Here is a 19,531-nt window from a genome sequence, read left to right as displayed (position 1 = left end):
CAGAGCAGGGAGGGAGGCCTTGTGCGCAAGACCAGCAAAAGCATGTGAACACACATGAACGCGGTGTACAGAGAAGCAGTGAGAGCTGCAGGCTACAATGAGTCTAAAAACAGAGTTCAAATGACGTTTTTCCAAACAACTTTTCATGTCGGGGCTTCAGGACACTTGGATCACTACGGACAAGCAGTATGGAGATATTTTATGGCTTCAATTATGTGTTTTTGGATGTTTGAATCTGGGGGGAACTGCCCATTGGTCCAACAGCCCATTGGTTTGACATCCCATTGTTCCGACCATATTAAAATCATTGTTCCGAAGTCCGTTCCGAAATCATCATGATGCCCTGTGGTTAAGGTCTGGTTAGGTTTAGGCACAAAAACCACTTGGTTAGGGTCAGGAAAAGATCATGGTGTGGGTTAAAATGAAAAAGAAAGTGGCAAACACATAAGCCAAGAGCCTGCTTTGCCTCAAGCCTTTCCCAGCTGACCCAGAGCCGGTCGTGGCGCACCATCAAGGCAGAAATACGCCCGCTGGGAGCCGTTCAGCACCGCGGACCGTCGGACTAATGGGTTGTCGGACCAATGACATGGACCCAATCTGGGGCGCTATGAGCCTCCATTCGGGATCACCGCAAGTGTTGTGAGGACTATAAAATTTCACCTGAGCCTCCCTCGACATATGGGTGAGTAGCTAATGGCTGAATTTTCATTTTTGGGTGCACTATCCCTTTAACTTAAATTCACAACAATTTTGCAGATCTTTCCCAAAGCTGTGCACCAGAGGCACAAATTTGAACAATACACCTCTTCACATCAAAAACCAATTGTTAGCAGAATAGCTAAAGCGTTGCCTTGTCTTTAAGTGACTACTCATCCTCCAGCACAGTTCTGCTTTCCTCCAGCTCTGATAAGATCCACGTTCCACTTAAAACTTTTTTCTATAACCTTTCCTTGCATGTGGACTCTCACTGTTGTGCTGTTTAAAGTGAAAACAAAGCTATACCTGGGTTCGCATCTTTCTGTGTTCTTCCTGCCGTCTTAGATCAGATTATTGTGTTTATTTGTACATACAGTGAACTGTACCTGTTTTCTTGTACAGTGTGTAATAGCACTTTGAGAGGTGGATGAGTAGAACAGAACATGTACTGTATATCTTTGCTCGCTCTGACCCTTCATTCAACCTGAGATACAGCCTGTCCAATTACAGTCCATGTGATAGCACTGCTATGGCTTGGTCTGCGGAGACTCCCAGATATTTTTATTGGTTGATTTTAAATGAGTATTAATATATCTACTGTATCTAGGCATTCATTATAATATATATTTGAGGGACACACATCCCCCTAATATTCAATTTGACCAAAAATGAGTAAATTAATAACTTGCTATGCTACGACAGGCAACCCCACATGGCCATCTGAAACAATCATTAGCAAATGTAATCATTAATAAACTCAACAAATTGCCATTATAATTACTACCAGTTCTGGCATTGCGGTGTACTGCAGTTCTGCATTTGGTTTGTCCAAGTGGTGTTGCCATACCCCAGCAGTGGGTATGATTAATGTCAATTACCATGTTGTCCCCATTTCATTACTGTCAGATGTATCAAAAAGTGGAAAACTAGAACGTAATATGAGTGTCACGTAGGCTATATCACTATTAACTATTATAAAGTTGTAAAGTTTGTAAAGTTATATATAATGTATATATATATATATGTATATATATATATATATATATATATATATATGAGTGCAGTAACCATATATATAATATATATGTCATAAAAAAAGGCATAGTAGTCATAGTGTGTCATTAAGTCATAGTGTGTGCACGTATCCTGTGTGGCCCCCAATCACATGCTGGATCCCTAAAATGCCACTCAGTCATCAAAATTTTGTAAACCCCTGATCTAAGATTTATTTAAAATGCTTTAAAATGGTCAGTTAAGCTGTTAAGTTTCTGAAAATTTCTCTAGGGAGTAATCCGACGCTGAGCTCGGCACCAATGTATAACACAGTGGGGCAATGCAAATTTCATGGTCAAGAAGATGCCAAACCGTCAGAGCGGTGCTTATGCTAGTCGTTGCACCTGCAAAATGTGTCATAATGTGTACATTAATGAGAGACTTTTTTGACTTACTTTGAGCTCAGATTTTATTCATTTACACAATCAGTAAGTTAAACAAGTTCATCAGCACTGCAAAGAAAAATAATCAATGATTACAACTATACAGTGGTTAGAACATAGTGAGGCTACTGAAAAGGTAGACCTACTGATTTAAAAACATTTAAAGCACTTTATAACTACAACAACATTTTTATGAAGCACAACTAAATGTCCACGTTTTAATATTGGTATCAAAAATAAAACAGAAACTACAAGCAAATGCAATTATTTACCCCCTCTCCTACCTACTGTATACATGTAGTCCAATGTACCTTTCTGTAAATGCATTAAATCCCACATTAATAGATAGAAACAAATAGAAACAAACCCCACAGTTGGATATCAGAGACCTGCACCCAAACACAGATTTTCCTCCTCAGCACCTCTCACCCAGATTCACCACAAAAAATGTTTTTAATATTTAAATTCATTGCTGATGCCTGTACAGAAACCTTTATGGTAAACAATTCCAACAGTCTGAGGCCATGCTAGTGGCTCTTTGAGGCTTTCCTTGGGTGCAGTTGTGCCTTGAGTTAAATCCTTGCATGCTAACATGCTAACAATGACAATGCTAGTATGTCATTGGTAGGTTTTAATGTCAACAGTTTTCAGTATCTTAGTTAAGTGTTACGTAAAGCTGAGGCTCATGGCATTTTGTCATAAACCAAAATATTAAAAAATTCATTTCTACTTTGAAGCATTTTCAGTCAAGCCTCTACATGGTTCCATTTTTCAATGTTACTTTCCATATTCATATTGCTATTTCAAGGTATCCATTTTCCAGTTAAGCAGCCTCTTACATTTTTCTGTTTCCTTTTTACTTTTAAACTTTTAATCACCTCAAAATTACAAAACATAAACAGCATAAATAGCAAACAAGAGGAAGTGCAATGTCCTTTGACAGAAAATGAGAGAGAAGGTAACACAATCCTGCCCACACTGTTTGATTGACATGTGGGAAAAAAATGAAGGCATATTGTTTATTTGAGCCGACAAAACTCTACTGTTGTACCACCAAACCAGTGATAAAGCCCAAGTCCAGCATAGAGAGGCTGAGTGAATGTGGTCTGGACTGTGTGGAGGAGAGTCATGGTTTCAGAGACACTGTAGAAGGACAGAATACCTGCTCTGTGATCCAGGTACACTCCTATTCTGGAGGATTGAGGAACTGAGTCAGGAGTTTTGAGTTTGTCATGGCGGAATTCATAAAGATCGCTTGAACAATATAATGCCCATGACTCGTCACTATTTCCAAATCTACATTTTTCCCCAGCTCTGCAAATAGTCTTGTATGTAACAGCTATAAAAACCTCAAACCCGCTCCACTCCACCTCCCAGTAACAACGTCCAGTCAGACTCTCTCTGTTCAGGACCTGACACCTATTAGTGAATCTGTCTGGGTGACTAGGATATGACTGATGTTTATTCATAACTCTTGCTTTCCTGTTTCCCCTAGATAATAACACACATGCGTGTGCAGTGTTTGGATCCAGTGTAATTTCTTGTGAATATTTCAAGAAATCAGCTCTGGTCTTGGGCCCTGCTTGTGAGTTTGACAGTAAAACATCCACTACAGTCACTGTCCCTGAGATGTTTGCCCATCTCTCACTCAGAACATCCTGCAGTTTATCTCTGGTCTCTGACACAGCCGCTGTCACATCCTCGAAGTACCGCAGAGGACGGATACTGAGTCTGGATGTATCTGTAGATTCACTGATCTGTAGCAATGAGGGATAATTGCGCAGAAACTCATTGTGATCCTCTGTGTGTGACAGCTGCTCTAGCTCAGCGTTTTTCCCCTTCAGTTCAGTGATCTCCTGCTCCAGCTTCTCCTGAAGCTCTTTGACTCGACTCACTTCACTTTTCTGCTGAGATCTGATCTGCTGCTTCACATCAAAGCTTCTTTTCTCCAAGAGACGGATCAGCTCAGTGAAGATCTTCTCACTGTCCTGCACTGTTTTATCAGCAGAGCGGTTGATGGCCTCCACCTCCTGTTGAAGCACTTTTACATCTTTTTCTTTGTCCTGGATTCTGCATTGGATGTTCTGCTGACTCACCTCGAGCTCTCTCTGCCTCTCATTCCTTTCTGCTGTAGCTGAGACTATGTCATGGCCTTTATGTTCATCCACAGTGCAGAGATAACAGACACACTGCTGATCAGTACGGCAGAACATCTTCATCACTTCATCGTGATGAGAGCAGATGTTTTCCTGGAGCTTCTTGGAGGGCTCCACCAGCTTGTGTTTCTTTAGTGGAGCTGCATCGTAGTGACGTTGGAGGTGTTTCTCACAGTAAGAGGCTAGGCAGGCTAAGCATGACTTGACAGCTTTCAGCTTTCTCCCAGTGCAGATATCACAGGCTATATCTTCTGGTCCAGCATAGCAGTGATCAGCAGGAGCAACTTGGAGTCCAGTCTTCTTCAGTTTCTCCACTAAAACTGCTAACATTGTGTTTTTTACCAGCACAGGCCTTGGTGTGAAGATCTGCCTGCACTGAGGGCAGCTGTAGACTTTCTTCTGATCCTCTTCATCCCAGAAACTTTTAATACAGTTCATGCAGTAGCTGTGTCCACAAGGAATGGCCACCGGATCCTTTAGTAGATCCAGACAGATCGAACAAGAGAATGTTTCCCTGTCCAGCTGAACTCCTTTTTGCGCCATTTCACTTCTCAGTGGCAACGACTGTCTGAGTTTCACTTTCCCTGAACAGGAGAAACAGCCTGCACAAACACAAAACTTTGTTCCTTGCCCTCATGTACACTTCCTGATTTTCACTGAATTGCTCCTACCAGCTCTTGTTGGTTACACCCAGCGTCATACCGTCAGATCTGTGAAGGGGAGGGAACAAGGAAACGTAACAATGGAGTGGAGCTCCCTGTGTTAAAGAGCAACAGGAGGGAGGGCATATCAGACTTTGACTCATACCAGAAAGAGGAGCGGCCAAGAGGGAGTGTGTTTAGCCCTTGTTTCAAACATGAAGTGCAAAACATGACTAGAAAAATGGAACACAGTATCTTGGGGACACTTTTTACCTACCATACACATTTAAAAACAGTACAAAGTACAAATCAGTACTAAGATAACATCCTTTTATAGCTGCAGCTGTTGACCACTTTGATACTTTTCTACTGGTTCTATTTTCAGAAGACAAATTGTTTTGTTGCAAACAATGTATTTACCAGATAAGGGAAAAATAGAAGGTTAATTTGTATTTGGCAACACAACACAGTTTAGCAGTGATCCTGGTCTTTTAACAAGCTGTAGACAACATTCAGAGCATATCTGTGGTTCAGAGTCTGAGCTGGGATTGCTTGCACAAGGCTCTCAATGAGATGGCTGCAACGGTGGCTAGCAACTAACGGTGCTTACAGTGCAAACAGTGCTAACAATGACAGCAGTGCTGACAGAGCTGACAGTGTTAACCAGGGGGTGAGTGCTACGCTTCCATGATGATGCCATTGTCAGCCTGCATACCACCTTATGCAGGCTGTTTTCCTACAAAAAGCAATGCACCAAAATTCATACACATCTCATGTTATTATGAGCTAGTAATCCATAACCCACATACTATGGGAAGGCTGCAATCATGTGACCAATGAGCTGATGGCAGAAAAGAAGAAGGCAGGTTGGGGTGGTGGATGGGTCACAAAACACAGGACTTTCCACCAGGAGACTGGTGTTTGGAACTATGTGAAATTTGAGTGAATTGTAAGTCATTTTAAAGTACATTGTCACCATGTTTCTTTTCCTAAACCTAACCTCCGTAACTTTACGGTAAGCGCGCTGCATCATTCATGGATGCTAATTTGTATGATATCATGTGAACCATTATATAAGGATATGATGCCTTGTGAGCGCAGTGAAGAGCAGTGATGATTAGCCAGCTGGACACATTCACAGGGACTAACATACATGCCCAGACAGACCGTCTACCACAAATACAAACAGATAAACTTGGATTACAATACACACACAGGGAGTGGGACTTCATTATCTGCTCAGGATGCCATTATTCTATTATATCATTACATAGCAAATAGTTGTTTGCTGCTATATTAGTGCTCTAAATGTTGTATACAGAACGTTTAAATTTACTTGTAGACTACAACAACTATAATCGATTTAGGGCTTCAGCGCTATGGTTCTCAACTGGGGGTCAGGACTGCCTTTGAGGTCACCGTAGAAAGCACATGTGAAATGCAGTTATACATGTGATAAGTAACATGCTTTTCCTCAGAGGTCTTGAGAAATTATGAGGAAATAAGAGGTTGTTAACAGGACAGGAAAACAAATTAATTTCTAGCTAGCCGCACAGCTGTGTGAGGCTATCCAACACTTTCCTTGGGTCCTGAGCATTACACCTGCCATGACAGCATATTTGTGTCACCTAACAGTGCTATTGTAGCTATAGCGAGTGACGGTGAGCGAGCTGAACCCAGCATGCCATTTGGTGGTGTAACCGTTAATAGGGGCCCCCTCTCAATAAACTACAGAGTGTGTACATAATTCTTTAATAACTATGTCCCATAGATCCCAAGAGCTTGCACTCGACTATGCATTTCCTTGTGTCCTTAGCAATACACTCATCAGGTGTGAAGTTTGGATGAACAGTTGTCAAAAAAATCAAAGGACAGACAGACTCTCTAGATTATGAAATGCTAGCATGCTATACTAATGTCCACTGTAAATTAACATTAAATGAACCTGGTTAAAATTTTACCTGGGAAACATCAACATGTGAGCATTATCACTGGGAGCTTCTCAGCATGCAGATGTGACCAGTAAGCTCAAAGTACAGTCCCACAGAGTCGCTGTAGTCAGGGTGACTGTAGACAGACTGAAAAGAAACCAACCTCAACACCTTTGTGGAAGTTTTTACCAGGCATTTTATTAAGTGTCAAAATGGCAACATCTGACACAGCAAAGTAACAAGAGCGACTTCTATTTTTTCTAAAAGCTAGAATGACAAGAAAATGTGGCAAGAGAGACTTTTTGTCACCTGTGTTGACACTCGTCTTGTCAGCCCTGTCTGGATTGGTGACAGGCGTCTGGGCTTCATAAAGAAGAGTGACAGAAAATAGAGGCTTTTATTGGAAAGTTTAGCTCCCTGGAATTGGAGACAAAAGAGAAACCTAAATACTATGACAAACCTGACTGCTGTCATCAGTAGAGACCCTGCAGCTATGCTGTATAATTTGACATTGTGTTCTAATTCGGCAAAGTGATGTCAACATAAAACTAAATGAGTCACAGTCTTCGCAGTAGCACTTTTTCGTTGTCATTTGCGATACTTCCAATGTAAATTTTGTGTCTCACATGTCGGAGCAATTGTGATAAACTCTTTCCACCCATTGCTGGATAGTTTATAGGGAGAGGAGGTGGGTTAAAATTAAATAATGTACTTTGTCATTTACATTAATTTGCTCTGCTCTCATGTTTTGGTACTAGCTAATAGTAAATGCTGCCCTCAATAAGACAATAAGCTGATGTATTTTTAGGCTATTTATGACTACATTGTTCAATATTAGAGTTAAGATTTCAAAGGCACAACGTGAACATACAGACTTGGTAATGCATTTGCAGAATGAAGTGGGCATGATTTGAGAGGAAACTAAGTCAAAATCAAATTTGCTATGTAAAGATAAAGTGGAGTAATGGCATCCTGAAAGAAGTCATGATACCTCTGTGTGTTGTAGTGCACTTGTTAGCGTGTGTGCATACCACTGGCTAGTTCATCACCGCTGCTTTACAGCTCACACATACTGCCGTTTACGCTGATATCAGGGCAGTGTTGTCATGGTTCCTGTTTTCTCCGTTAGCCCTGTTAGTACTGTTGCAGTTCTATAGCATTGTTTATGTAGTGAGCACTGCTAGCTGCCGGCTCAGCCATTTCCATATTGAAAACTGTATCCAAACAGCACTCTGACTTCTGTATAGAGCCCCTTTAAAATGACTTAGGGGAGATTCAGAGCAAAATATTGCAAATGGGTAACTTTTATAACTGAGTCTCAATATCTCAATGTTTGTTGACTCTTATGTATCACTTGACCTTACAACCGAGGAAATAATGAAATATCACAGTGCATGCTGGGAAGAATGTCCTCCATGTGAATACCTTTTTGCCCACACACTACTTTGGCTTTTGAAGCGTAGATATAAAGACTGTTTGAATTTCTGAGTAATGAAACTCACTGAAGATGGAGTCAGGGAATTAAAGTGCTAGGGAGAGGTCAGGAAGATTTTACAAACAACATGACAAATGACAAAAGTCCCAAACACAACCGTCCTTATTAAATGTACCTATTGCTGTATGACATCAACTATACAGATAAAAGGGGTCTAATGACTTGTTTTGTGAGGATTAAGGAAGCCTAGGGGAAAAAAGGACATTAGTCTAACAAGATGATTATTTGGAGATTTATGAGCTTGTGGTGCCACATTATTGAACCTCTGTATTTCTGAGGTTATACAGTAGATCATAAACACTTTTAGGGGTAGTCAGTAACTATACTCTACTCACTCAGAAACACACAACAGAAAACTGTTACCCACACAGACGCAGCAGATGAACCAGAATATCATTTTTAAAACCTGCAACAAAATCCCATGGCTTTATTCTAGTTTTTTTTCTTCCAGTAAAACAATATGGATTTTGTCTTCATTGCACCAATACTAATAAGCCACAACTAATTCCTCTCTGCTAACAGAAGCAGCTTGTACACCCAAACGCTGTCAACAACCCTCCATAAATGCCAATACAGGCCTTTTAAAACACCTGCTTCATCAAATCTAGCTGCTTTTCTTCCAAACACGACTGGTAATTCTATTTGAGCTCCCGAGTCATCCAAGATCTGCAGGAAATACACACTGTATGCCTTTATTGTAATATTGCTTTGACAGCAGTGGATGGATTTCCTGCACGTTATGACGGGAAGATCAATTCTTCCAAACCCACGATAGCTGAGCATTCTCCAGAGAGCACAGTATTATCTTTTAGGAGATAAGCTAACGTTGGCACATTCGCACGCTGCAGGTTAATGCAATTCAAAGCGGGACAGAGGAGCAGAGGGTAGATGCCCGGGCATGCAAATGTGGCACACATGAGGAAGTTGCTGGTACTGCGATAAACTGCTGTGAGAGAACAGAGTTTTTCTTGTAACCCTTTTGGAATAATCTAATAATGTTCCTCTTTTCCATTATCTTATTTAATTTCAAGATTTCAGCCACCCACAGAAGAAGGGAAAAGGCTAACAGGGCGTGTGTTTGTGCATCCAGCTAACTTAATTAAGGCCTAGGGTTTTTAGTCCTTTCTGTCATGAATGCTCAGCTCATTGATTTGACCCAATGGTCCAGCACAGAGACAACTTTCTTTCAGACTCAAGTGATTTCTTACCAAGATGGTGAAAAGCAAGATTTCTGACTTGAGATGCGGGCCACAGTATGCAAGATCTGCATTAATACATACTGATTTCTATAGGTCTAATTGATAGTGTGGGGATGGGAAGCAGGCCTGCAGGCTGTAATTTTGTTCTGCTGTCATCTCAGCTGTCAGATCAAAACATGGTAAGCATATTAAAGAAGACAGAAAACTCTCATTTAGAAATTCATGTATCAATGAGAAGTAAAGTTCTGTCTATGCCTGGGACTTTGAGCACTGTTGGACAATTTAAAAAGTTTATTTTTTTAATGCTGAGTGATTTTGGTTTCCTTCATCATCAACTTCCCTTTAAGAACACTTGTATTCTATATGTAACATAAATTATTGTTACAGTACAGGATTAAAATAGAATACAACAGATTACAATGCAAAAAAATACTCAAGGAATGGAATGTAATTCAGAACAGTAAGACCACACATAAATGGTTTTGGATGTAATTTGTAGGTTTTCCTGTGCCGCAGGTTTAAAGAAGGGATAACCAACAGGAGATAGCAACAGCTTGCTATATATCCTTCCTCCACAGTTTAAGGTGCAGTAAGTGGATAAGAGGGATTAATGGTATCCGAGCTGCAACACAGCAGCCAATCCTGTTAAGCCAAGCCAGGCACGGTGGCAGTAGTTCAGATGTGTATGGCTTCAGTGATCCCTCGTGGGTCTCCTGACACTAAGGATTCCTCAGATGACTGTTATCGCCGCTGCCTGCGTATGTACCGTCTCCCCATTGTATGTTCCCCGGTGTGTTTCTCTCTCTGTCTTTTATTCTTTGTCTTTCTTTCCCTCTCTGTCTCAATTTTACAGAACAGTTTACAAGGCTCTATCGGCAGGCCCATGGACACATTCATATTTTTTATGCCTTTCTTCCACACCAACAGTCTTGCTGTAGTTAATGGCATGGCTTTATCACCTGGTATTAACATGTGTGTAAGGTGGTCAGCGCTAAATGATCAACCGCCAAAGCGCATTGTGTTCTGATCACTCAAACCACCTGTCGAGGTGTTCTGGGATGCATTGGACAGCATATCTTTTAAAGTGTAAATGCTAATGCCTCCTGATCACAATCTATGTTCCTAAAGCGTCCCCAGGATTATTTCATCAATAAAGGACATGGTGGCTGTTTTGGTGACAGGGCACTAACACTCTAAAACTTGACTATTTTTCAATAAGGTGTCGAATGGAGGGAGACAAGCTGCATTCTGCTGACAGTGAAATCTCCAGTTGTATCAACACAACCACTACCGTGACTAGCGAGCATGCTAGTGAACCACTAGTGAGAGTGTGAACATAATAACTGTATGTGGGGCCCTTTGACCCTCTAGTGTAAGTGACATAGGCAGTAATGAAATCTGTGGTCAGCTGGAGACATGTGCTAGACTCAGGTGTGAACGGTAATGTGTGTAAGCTGTCCACTTCTGTTTGAATCACCGAAACGTATGGTATAGGCAGGTGTGAACGGGCTCTGAGTGAGCTGGATTAGATTCATTTGAGGCAGATAAAATAACTTTTGTAAATGGCGAATCTTCCTACTGATTTTTTTTTTTAAATAACTGCATTTAATTTCATTTTTATATTTTTTTATATACAAGCTTAGCAACCCAGTCCATCCTACATTCATAGACTGTATACAAATAATAGATGTAGCCACTGTGATGTCACCAACTGGTCTGTAGATCTCAAGCCTTACATTTTGGCCATTGCCATTTTAGATTTTTAGAGCCAGAAATGTTCATATTTGCTAAGAGGGTGGAGCTGTGGAGGAGCTAGGTATGGATCTGACTCATAGACACAACACAAAGCACAAAGCAGCAACACCCTTTTTCATCCATAACTTTAAATCTTAACAAAGTTTAAAAAGGTGAATTATATAAAAATTCACCCACCACCCCCTCGTACAGTTGCCATAAAGGGAGAAATTAACTATAGAGACCAAAACAGTTTTTGTACTATACTGTAAACATGCTTATTTCTGCTGTAAATTTTGGGATTTAACATGAGGGGTCTGTAGGGATTGACTCTGTTTTGTAGCCAGCCTCAAGTGGCCATTAAAGGAACAGCAGTTTTTGGCACTTTCACATTGGTTTCATATTTCTGCCCTGCAATCCGCCTACAAACCCAAGTCATATCCTCTCGCTGACCACTAATGTTGACCCCCCCGTGAAAGTGATACATCACTCACTGGACTATTACATCCGTCCTGCTTTGCCAGCCGCACAGATGCTCAATTCATAGCACATCCATATAGCAAAAAAAATCCTTCCTCGATTTCTAGCAGTTTGCTTCTCACTTTTCCCTCAGTTATATTTTTCATTAGATTTGGCTTAAGAGTTCAACACAAGAAGATGAAATGTATTATATCAGTGGATCAGGTGTATATGTTTCTGGAGTCGAACAATTCCTTATTTTGTTACAGCAAATTTCAGTCCCTCTGGTTCTGAATACCTTTGCAGAACCTGAAACAATCGATGCAGTACATTTTGTAAAGCTTTATAGAATTTGTTCCAGACTGCATGCTTGCACACAAGCCCACACAATAATGCTGCTCAGGAACATGGGAAAGGGGCTAAGAGGCGTGGAGAACACTTAGAGCAGAGTCAAAGTCCTGTGACAGTGTGATAAACACACCACTCTAATCCACCAACAACGCCAACACATTAGTGCACAGAAAGAGAGCTTGAGGAATGACAGCGAGGTGGGAAAGGCGCTTTGATTCTTAATTTCACCACAGTGCAATCTCCACGCCAGTTGTGAGCAGCATTGCTATGGTAACAGTGGATTATCATCTATTACATAACTGGGGCTGTGCACTTAAACCCACTGGATAAAGAGTCACATTGTGCTGGCTGTGTTGATGTCTTGTACAGTATAGGCAGTGCAGATTGCTCTACATTATTTCACTGATGTATAATTTTAATAGCAAAGACATTATGAATATTTGTGCCTAATACAAACACTTATTATGTCTTTACTGAGTGTCTCAACTGCAATATTACATTAATAATATGACACATCCTTTAAAATGAATTACAGTAAGAATCAAGCAATAACCCTGCAGCTCTTTGTGCACAATATCATCAATTAATGTAACCCCTGAGAGATAAGAGAAAAAAGGAAGACATTTGCACGCCAACAGTGCATGGATCAAATAATCCATGTGGATTCTTCACCCATTCCTCAGTGCTTATAATGTGTTAGTAAAGATACCCCTGTCAAATCTATGCTGGGTTCAAAACATTTGGCAGCTCAAGCCAATTAAGAATGCTTTTCCTTCTATAGACTGGAAGGGAAGGAGAGTGTCCATTTTTGGGACCTCAGGTTTGCATCTTTACTCTTGATGTGGTCCTGTTGACTTCATCAAATCGTGACCTCCAGCAATCATTGGGGTGGTTTGCAGCCAAGTGTGAAGCAGTCAGGATGAGAGTCATTTCCTTCAAGTCTGAGGCCAGAAAAAGGTGTATTGCTCTCTCTGGGTTGGACGTGAATTACTCCCTCAAGCGAAGGAGGTCAAGTATTTCAAGGTCTTTCTCGAGTGACACTAAAATTGAACGTGAGACATAAAGGCAGATTGGTGCTGCGTTTGTCGGGCTGTGGACGTTGTACCAATCCTATGTGTGGAAGAGGAAGCTAAGCGGGAAGATAAAGCTCTTGATTTACCAGTCCATCTATGCTCAGACCTTTACCTATACTCATGAGCTTTGGGAAGTCGACGAAACAATGAGATTGCGGATACAAGAGGCTGAACTAAATTTCCCTTCACAGGGTGGCTGGGCTCAGCCTTATGTCGCATTCACACTATGAGCGACACAGCAAGAGTGTCACCAGCTACACTGTTGCCTAGTCACCATGGAAATGTTGTGCAAGTGCTCGTTACAGCAGCCACATCGTCACAGGCTTGTGTGTGTCTGCTACTTGCCACAAAGCACCTCAACTGAACATCATCTAAAGTTTGTATTTGGTGATAAAAAAATAACTATGCTTTTGATCAATGTCTGAGCCCCATTTTAATAACCAATTTCGCTGCCTCGCTGCATCCCCGTGTGCACCCCAATACACAGAAAGCTAGCATAGCATCAGCTAACAAAAGCTAAACATCACAGTACTATAGCCAAAAAACCCAAAAAAAACCCAGATTGTTTGACAAGTCACTGCATCATTAGAGCACTGAAAAAAGTTGAGTCCAGCTCAGTTTTCATTGGTAGCGCATTACGCCCATCAGTATTGACAGCAGCTGGGCGTCAAATGTCAGTTTGTAGCTTCATGTCACCAGATTCCATTGAAAACTACTACCTGTTGCTGTGTCGCTTGTAGTGTGAACACAGCACAAGAGATGGGGTTAGGCACTTAGGCCTTGTTCAGACTGCCAGCCAAAATCCGATTTTTAGCCAATCTTGAGTGGAACCAGATGGCTCTTACAATGTCTGAACAGTCATAAATGACATGAAATCCGATTTTTGTAAACCAGATCGAAACCACCTTTGGGAGGTAGTTTCAAATCACATTTGGACAGATGTGTCTGAGTCTGAACAGCTCCTTATATGACATTACACAATAAACGCTAGATGACGCCTCCACTCTGACATCGTTGCCACAGCAACCTGTCAGATTGGTCAATAATGTGGCCCAGTCTGAAGAGAGCCAAATCCGATTTGGACACTTGCTAAAAACAGTGTGGACAGTCAGCAGTCAAAAATCAGATTTGAGAAGGAATTCGCCTGCAGTCTGAACGCAGCCTTAGATATCTGGAGGAAGCCAAAGCGACTGCTCCTTTGTGCCAGTTAAAGGGGTTTTGGCATCCTTCGTGCCACCCTTCAGACTGGCAGAAGGCCCTGACATAGACCCAGCACTTGGGCTGGGCAATATAGCGATACTATATCAATATCATGATATGAAACTGGATATCATCCTAAATATTGGATATCGTAATATTGTAAGTATTGTTGTTTTATCTTACCAGGATGTCCTAGTTGTTCAACTACTTGTCTTTACCCACTTAGTCATTATATCCATATTACTGATGATTGTTCATCAAAAATCTCATTTTGTGAAAGCACCAATAGCCAACCCTACAATATCATTGCAATATCTATATCGAGGCATTTGGTCAAAGACATTGTGATATTTGATTTCCTGTAAATCGTCAAGCCCTACCCAGAATACACTGGAGGGAATACGTATCTCATCTGGCCTGGGAACACCTCAAGATGCCCCAAGAGGTGATGGAAAATGTTTATGGGGAGAGGGATGCTTGAAATGCCTTGCTCAGCCTGCTGCCCCTGCAACCCAGCCCTGGATAAGCAGAAGATAATCATGGACGAATTGACACTGCACTGGACAATACACACAACTAGAATCTTTTGTATGTCACCTTAGATGTAGTCACATAATTACAAATGCTTACAGTCAGAGCGTTCTCTCATTATGACTGTAGCTGAAACGATTTCATAAATGTCAAGATGATCTCCTACATACTTGTACGATAGCCTGTAACCCCTACACTGGGTGACTGTAAATCAGTGCCTGATTGTCTGAGGGGGTGACCTTTAAAAATAAGAGCCACTCATGTAATTAAAACCTATGCCTTGCATGATCCACCTCCACAGCTAATCACATAAGAGGTTCACTAATAAACGAGAGCACACATTCAACACATATACACATATTTGAACCATATTAATCATGTGATTATGAAACTATAGGCACTTTCCCTGCTACGCACACGGGAGAAACAACATTACAGTAAAACAAGCTGGTGATTCTAATGTTAATGTTAAATTAAATGTGTTGATACACATCTGTAATGTTTCCAGTGTAATTCTTTGGGACTGAAAAATCCTGTCTGTATAATCTGTATAAACCATGTTATGCTCACCTCAGTACACAGAAGGAGCCAAACAGTGAACTCCTACAAGGAATTTAAGTGAGCACTTGAGTCAACAGTGAAATCCACAAGGGCAAGTGTACCTCTCACTTCTAATTACTATGCTCCCTGGTGAAATTTAAACTCATTTATTCCTTTTGTTCTCTGATAGCACTTTTAATGTAGAGCCCCTTGAAACATTTTGATTGTGTTTTCAAATCAAGAATAGCAATTAAGCAGAGAACTGGTATTGTCAGTGGGGTTGAACCCCATGCTACAACAGGAAGCTTCATGTAAGCAATCTGATTGTCAGACATGTGCAGCTGATCTAGTTAGCTCTGTGTTATCATTAGTTCATTTTTGCTGCTCACAGTACAATGTGGCATCACAATGTTACTCAGGCACAGCGATGCACAGCTTAATATTAAGAGTATCATGGTAACATGCATGCTCACATTAGAAAAACATTTGCTAATTAGCAATTTTAGCACTTTACATGAAGTACAGATGGGGTTAGTGGGTGTGTCCTTAGCTTTGCAGGTATTTGAACATAAATCAAAGTATTGGACAAATGGAAGTTTTGAACAGACGGCGGAGCTAGATGAAAGAATTCGGGATCACCAAGGTTATTAGGTTACAATTCATCCTGAAGGGGCATAATGCAACCATTTGGCCATCCATCCAATCAAATGTTGGCATTGTACATTTATGCAAATCACATAAATGTTAGATTTGTACGTATGTAATGGATATATTGAAATTTTATGTTTTAATCTTTGTCAGTTTTATGTATAACTTGTGGTTAGGTTTAAGCACAATACCCACTTGATTAGGGTTAGAAAAAGATAATGTTTTGGCTTAAAATACCAGGTTCTCTTGCCAGAAACACAGCTGGAAATGTCACTGGTCTCCAGCAGTGGTCTGCTGCTGTCTGCTGCTTGGCAGCTGTCTCGCTTAGGTCTCATGCCATTAACCATCTCTCATCCCCTCCTGCTCCTGATGAGAAACACAGCTCAAATACATGTAATCATAACTACTTCACTTTAGAAATGTTGATGTGAGACGTATACAACATGCAAACAACATATAACATATGCTTTGCAGAAATGTATAATGCCAACATCTTTATTCTGGCGATTAGGCTGATCCAACAGTTGTTAAGATAGTTTATGAAAAGCCTCAACCTCACATGAAAAGGCAGGGGATCACCAAAGTCAGTAAGACTGATCCTCTGGTGAGCATGTGTGTCTGCACAAAATTTCATGGTTATTCATCAAATAATTTTTGTGGTATTTCAGTCTGGACCAAAGTGATGGGCTGACAGACAGACAGACAGACAGACAGACAGACATTGCCTTAGAGCCTTGCCGCTAGTAGCATGGCTAAAAATAAACTCTATGGGTGTGCTGTGCTTGTCAATATCATTTAAATACAGTCTGTCTGTCAGATCAGATTCAGCCAGCAATCCTTCACAAAGCATTGACTTCTCTGTTTCCATTCAAAGACAGTTTCTCAAACTGGAATACCTACAAATGAGCCTCAGTAGAACGGTAGAGATTCTCTCTGAGAAGGCAGTTTGTGGTCTGGTCATCATTATCATATTTTTATATGTGTAGTCCCACCCTGAGACCACCACTGCAGCTAATCCCACAGCTTTATCTCACACAAAAAATACCCTCAGTCTGCTTTCTAAAGTCCAAGGGTTGTTTGGAGGAAACAGAACTGCTGCCTGGTTTATGATCACAAGCAACATTTGTTTGCAAATCCAGGAACTGTGGCATCTAAGCACACATCTTTGATACTGGTGACCAGTATCCCACGTGTGATTTGGTTTTGGCTGCTAAAACACCTTTACTTTTAACAGTCTGTCCTGTTTCATGCTTGAATCCAACATTAAATCAATCTTTAAAACTACTTTTGACTCTGTCTCATTCAGGTGCAGCAGTGGAGGCAGTGACTGGCATATGAGTCACCCGGTGACTCATTTGGATTCAACTGGCAGCACTAAAATAAAAACTCTGTGAAATGTAGTTTTGCTTGTTCCACCTTTCCATTTTTTACATTTTTCTCATAATTATGTAGTGAAAGGGTAAAAAAAAAAAAAAAAAAACGCAGCGAGAGAGAGAAATAAAGAGAGAAGCATGTGACAAAGGTCGCCAGCTTGAATGTTGTGGTTTAATGGTATGTGACAGTGGCCAATGCAGAAGAACCAGAAAGAAGTGCTGCTGATACAGTACATTGTTTTGCTTGGCAGTCGACAGTAACATCCATAGTTCACTTTTTACATAATTGTTGAGCATTATTAAGAAACCTTTTGGCTGCCAGCTGACTATAACATCCAGTCATATTTATAGAGGTGTAGAAAGCAGGTATGTCAACACTGTGGAGTTCCCTTTGTAATCCAAACCTCCTCCCTGTGTGTTCACTTTGTGTGTCTGTGTGTGCTGCCCATGTATGTGTTCACAGTAGAATCTTTGAAAGCAAAGGACCTTTTCTTCAAATCTCACTGTATGACTGTTTTCTATAACTAAATTAAACATTAAATTAAACTTAAATGTTGTTAATATATCTCAGATGTATGTAGCTATAGCGTATTTTGACCATATTGTATAATTAACACAAGATTTGTCACAGTATAAACCCTTATGTCACCGCTCTCATGTAACTAATTAAATCATTCTTCTATTTGATGATCCTGTTTATTTGTTTGTTTGTTTGTTTGTCAGATTGAGGAGTGAGTAGCACAGGTTCTGCTCAGCAGGGTGAGTGAGCTCAGCAGAAGAATGGCGGACTACATCCTGTCATGGCGGGGTTGTTGCTAATTGTTTCCCGGAGACCGGTGGCACGCCAGACAGCCAGACCTAATTAGGGTTTTCAAACAGTCCAACCTGCCAGACGAGGTTGTTTAAACCCTTCTGTGAGCGGAGGCGCACAGTGACTTTGCAATGATCTTGTCAGAACTGTACAGTCATACACTTGTATAAATGTCACATACTGTTACATAATGGCCTGACAGTGACGGCTGTCTTGCCTTGTCTTTCAGTCATAAATGTGATGCTGAAACTGAATTTATCATCTCACAACTGGAGGTTTCGTGGCATTAGGTGAGACATAACAAATGAAAAAATAATATAAGAATGATATTTTTCCTGTGTTGAAAGTGAATTATTAACAGAATCTTGTTTGCGTCTAGTCTCGTCTGTTCTCATATTATGTCTGCGTCCCTCTGCAGACTGTAGTAATAAATACAGACTGTGGTAACTCATATTTCTCTTTTTTCACCTCTGAAAATTAAGTGTTATAATCTGCAGAGACTCTAAACTGGCTTTGGCACTCAGTAAACATTGGTGGGCAGCCTGTAAGCCACAGAGACACACCAAGCTGTATGCCAGCTGTTGTGTGCCATCGTGCCACATGTCCTTTGAAGTGCCACAGCCAACCAGGCTGCGTGAAGAATGAGCTGAGACGGACAGAGGATGCCAAATGGCATGCACCGCCATGTCAGTGCCCTAGCAATGAAAATTAATCTATCTATGAAACAACGACAGTGTTATGGGTAATACTGCATTACACGTCTGACCAGAATTTTCCCCTCGAGAATTGTGAGGATTATTAGACAGGGCACACGTGCATCTGGTGAGTGTACGAGACTGGCATGTTGAGAGGAAATAGCAGTAGGCACAGCGGTCTCCACAACACAACAGGACCCCTCTTTTCAATTTCCTGCTCCAGTTTCCATTCCTGCTTTATTTCGTGCAGGGGACCTGTGAAGTGGGAATCGCGAAGGAAGAATGCAACGTTTAGCCGATACGGCACCGCAGAGCACAAAACACGGAAATTGATTCTGTCAAAGGCAATATTTGCGATAATGATCTCAATAAAAACATAGGGTGATTTCAAACAGGGTTAGCAGGATTCCCTCAGGAGATTTTACTCCTAACGCAGCAGTGGTCTCTAACTGGCATTACAACAAGTGCTGTACACTTCAAACTTAATACCAGCCTGTTACCTGATGTGTAGTTTATTTCCTTATCCAAACTGGAAGCTTGTCTTCAGTAGTTTGACATCAGG

At 41.0% G+C, this 19,531-nt stretch overlaps 1 protein-coding gene across 1 annotated transcript; it reads right to left on the bottom strand.

The window, feature by feature from the left end:
- Positions 1-2,156: 2,156 nt before the first annotated feature.
- On the bottom strand, positions 2,157-4,938 carry LOC125900058 (tripartite motif-containing protein 16-like). Its single transcript, XM_049594819.1, has one exon. It carries the CDS (start codon positions 4,829-4,831, stop codon positions 3,152-3,154), a length of 1,680 nt encoding a protein of 559 aa, XP_049450776.1. The 5' UTR covers positions 4,832-4,938; the 3' UTR covers positions 2,157-3,151.
- Positions 4,939-19,531: the final 14,593 nt, after the last annotated feature.

This window comes from Epinephelus fuscoguttatus, linkage group LG13 (assembly GCF_011397635.1).
Source record: "Epinephelus fuscoguttatus linkage group LG13, E.fuscoguttatus.final_Chr_v1".
Lineage (NCBI taxonomy): Eukaryota > Metazoa > Chordata > Actinopteri > Perciformes > Serranidae > Epinephelus > Epinephelus fuscoguttatus.
Note: the sequence above shows the minus strand (reverse complement) of the source record. Positions and strands in the feature narration are given on the sequence as shown.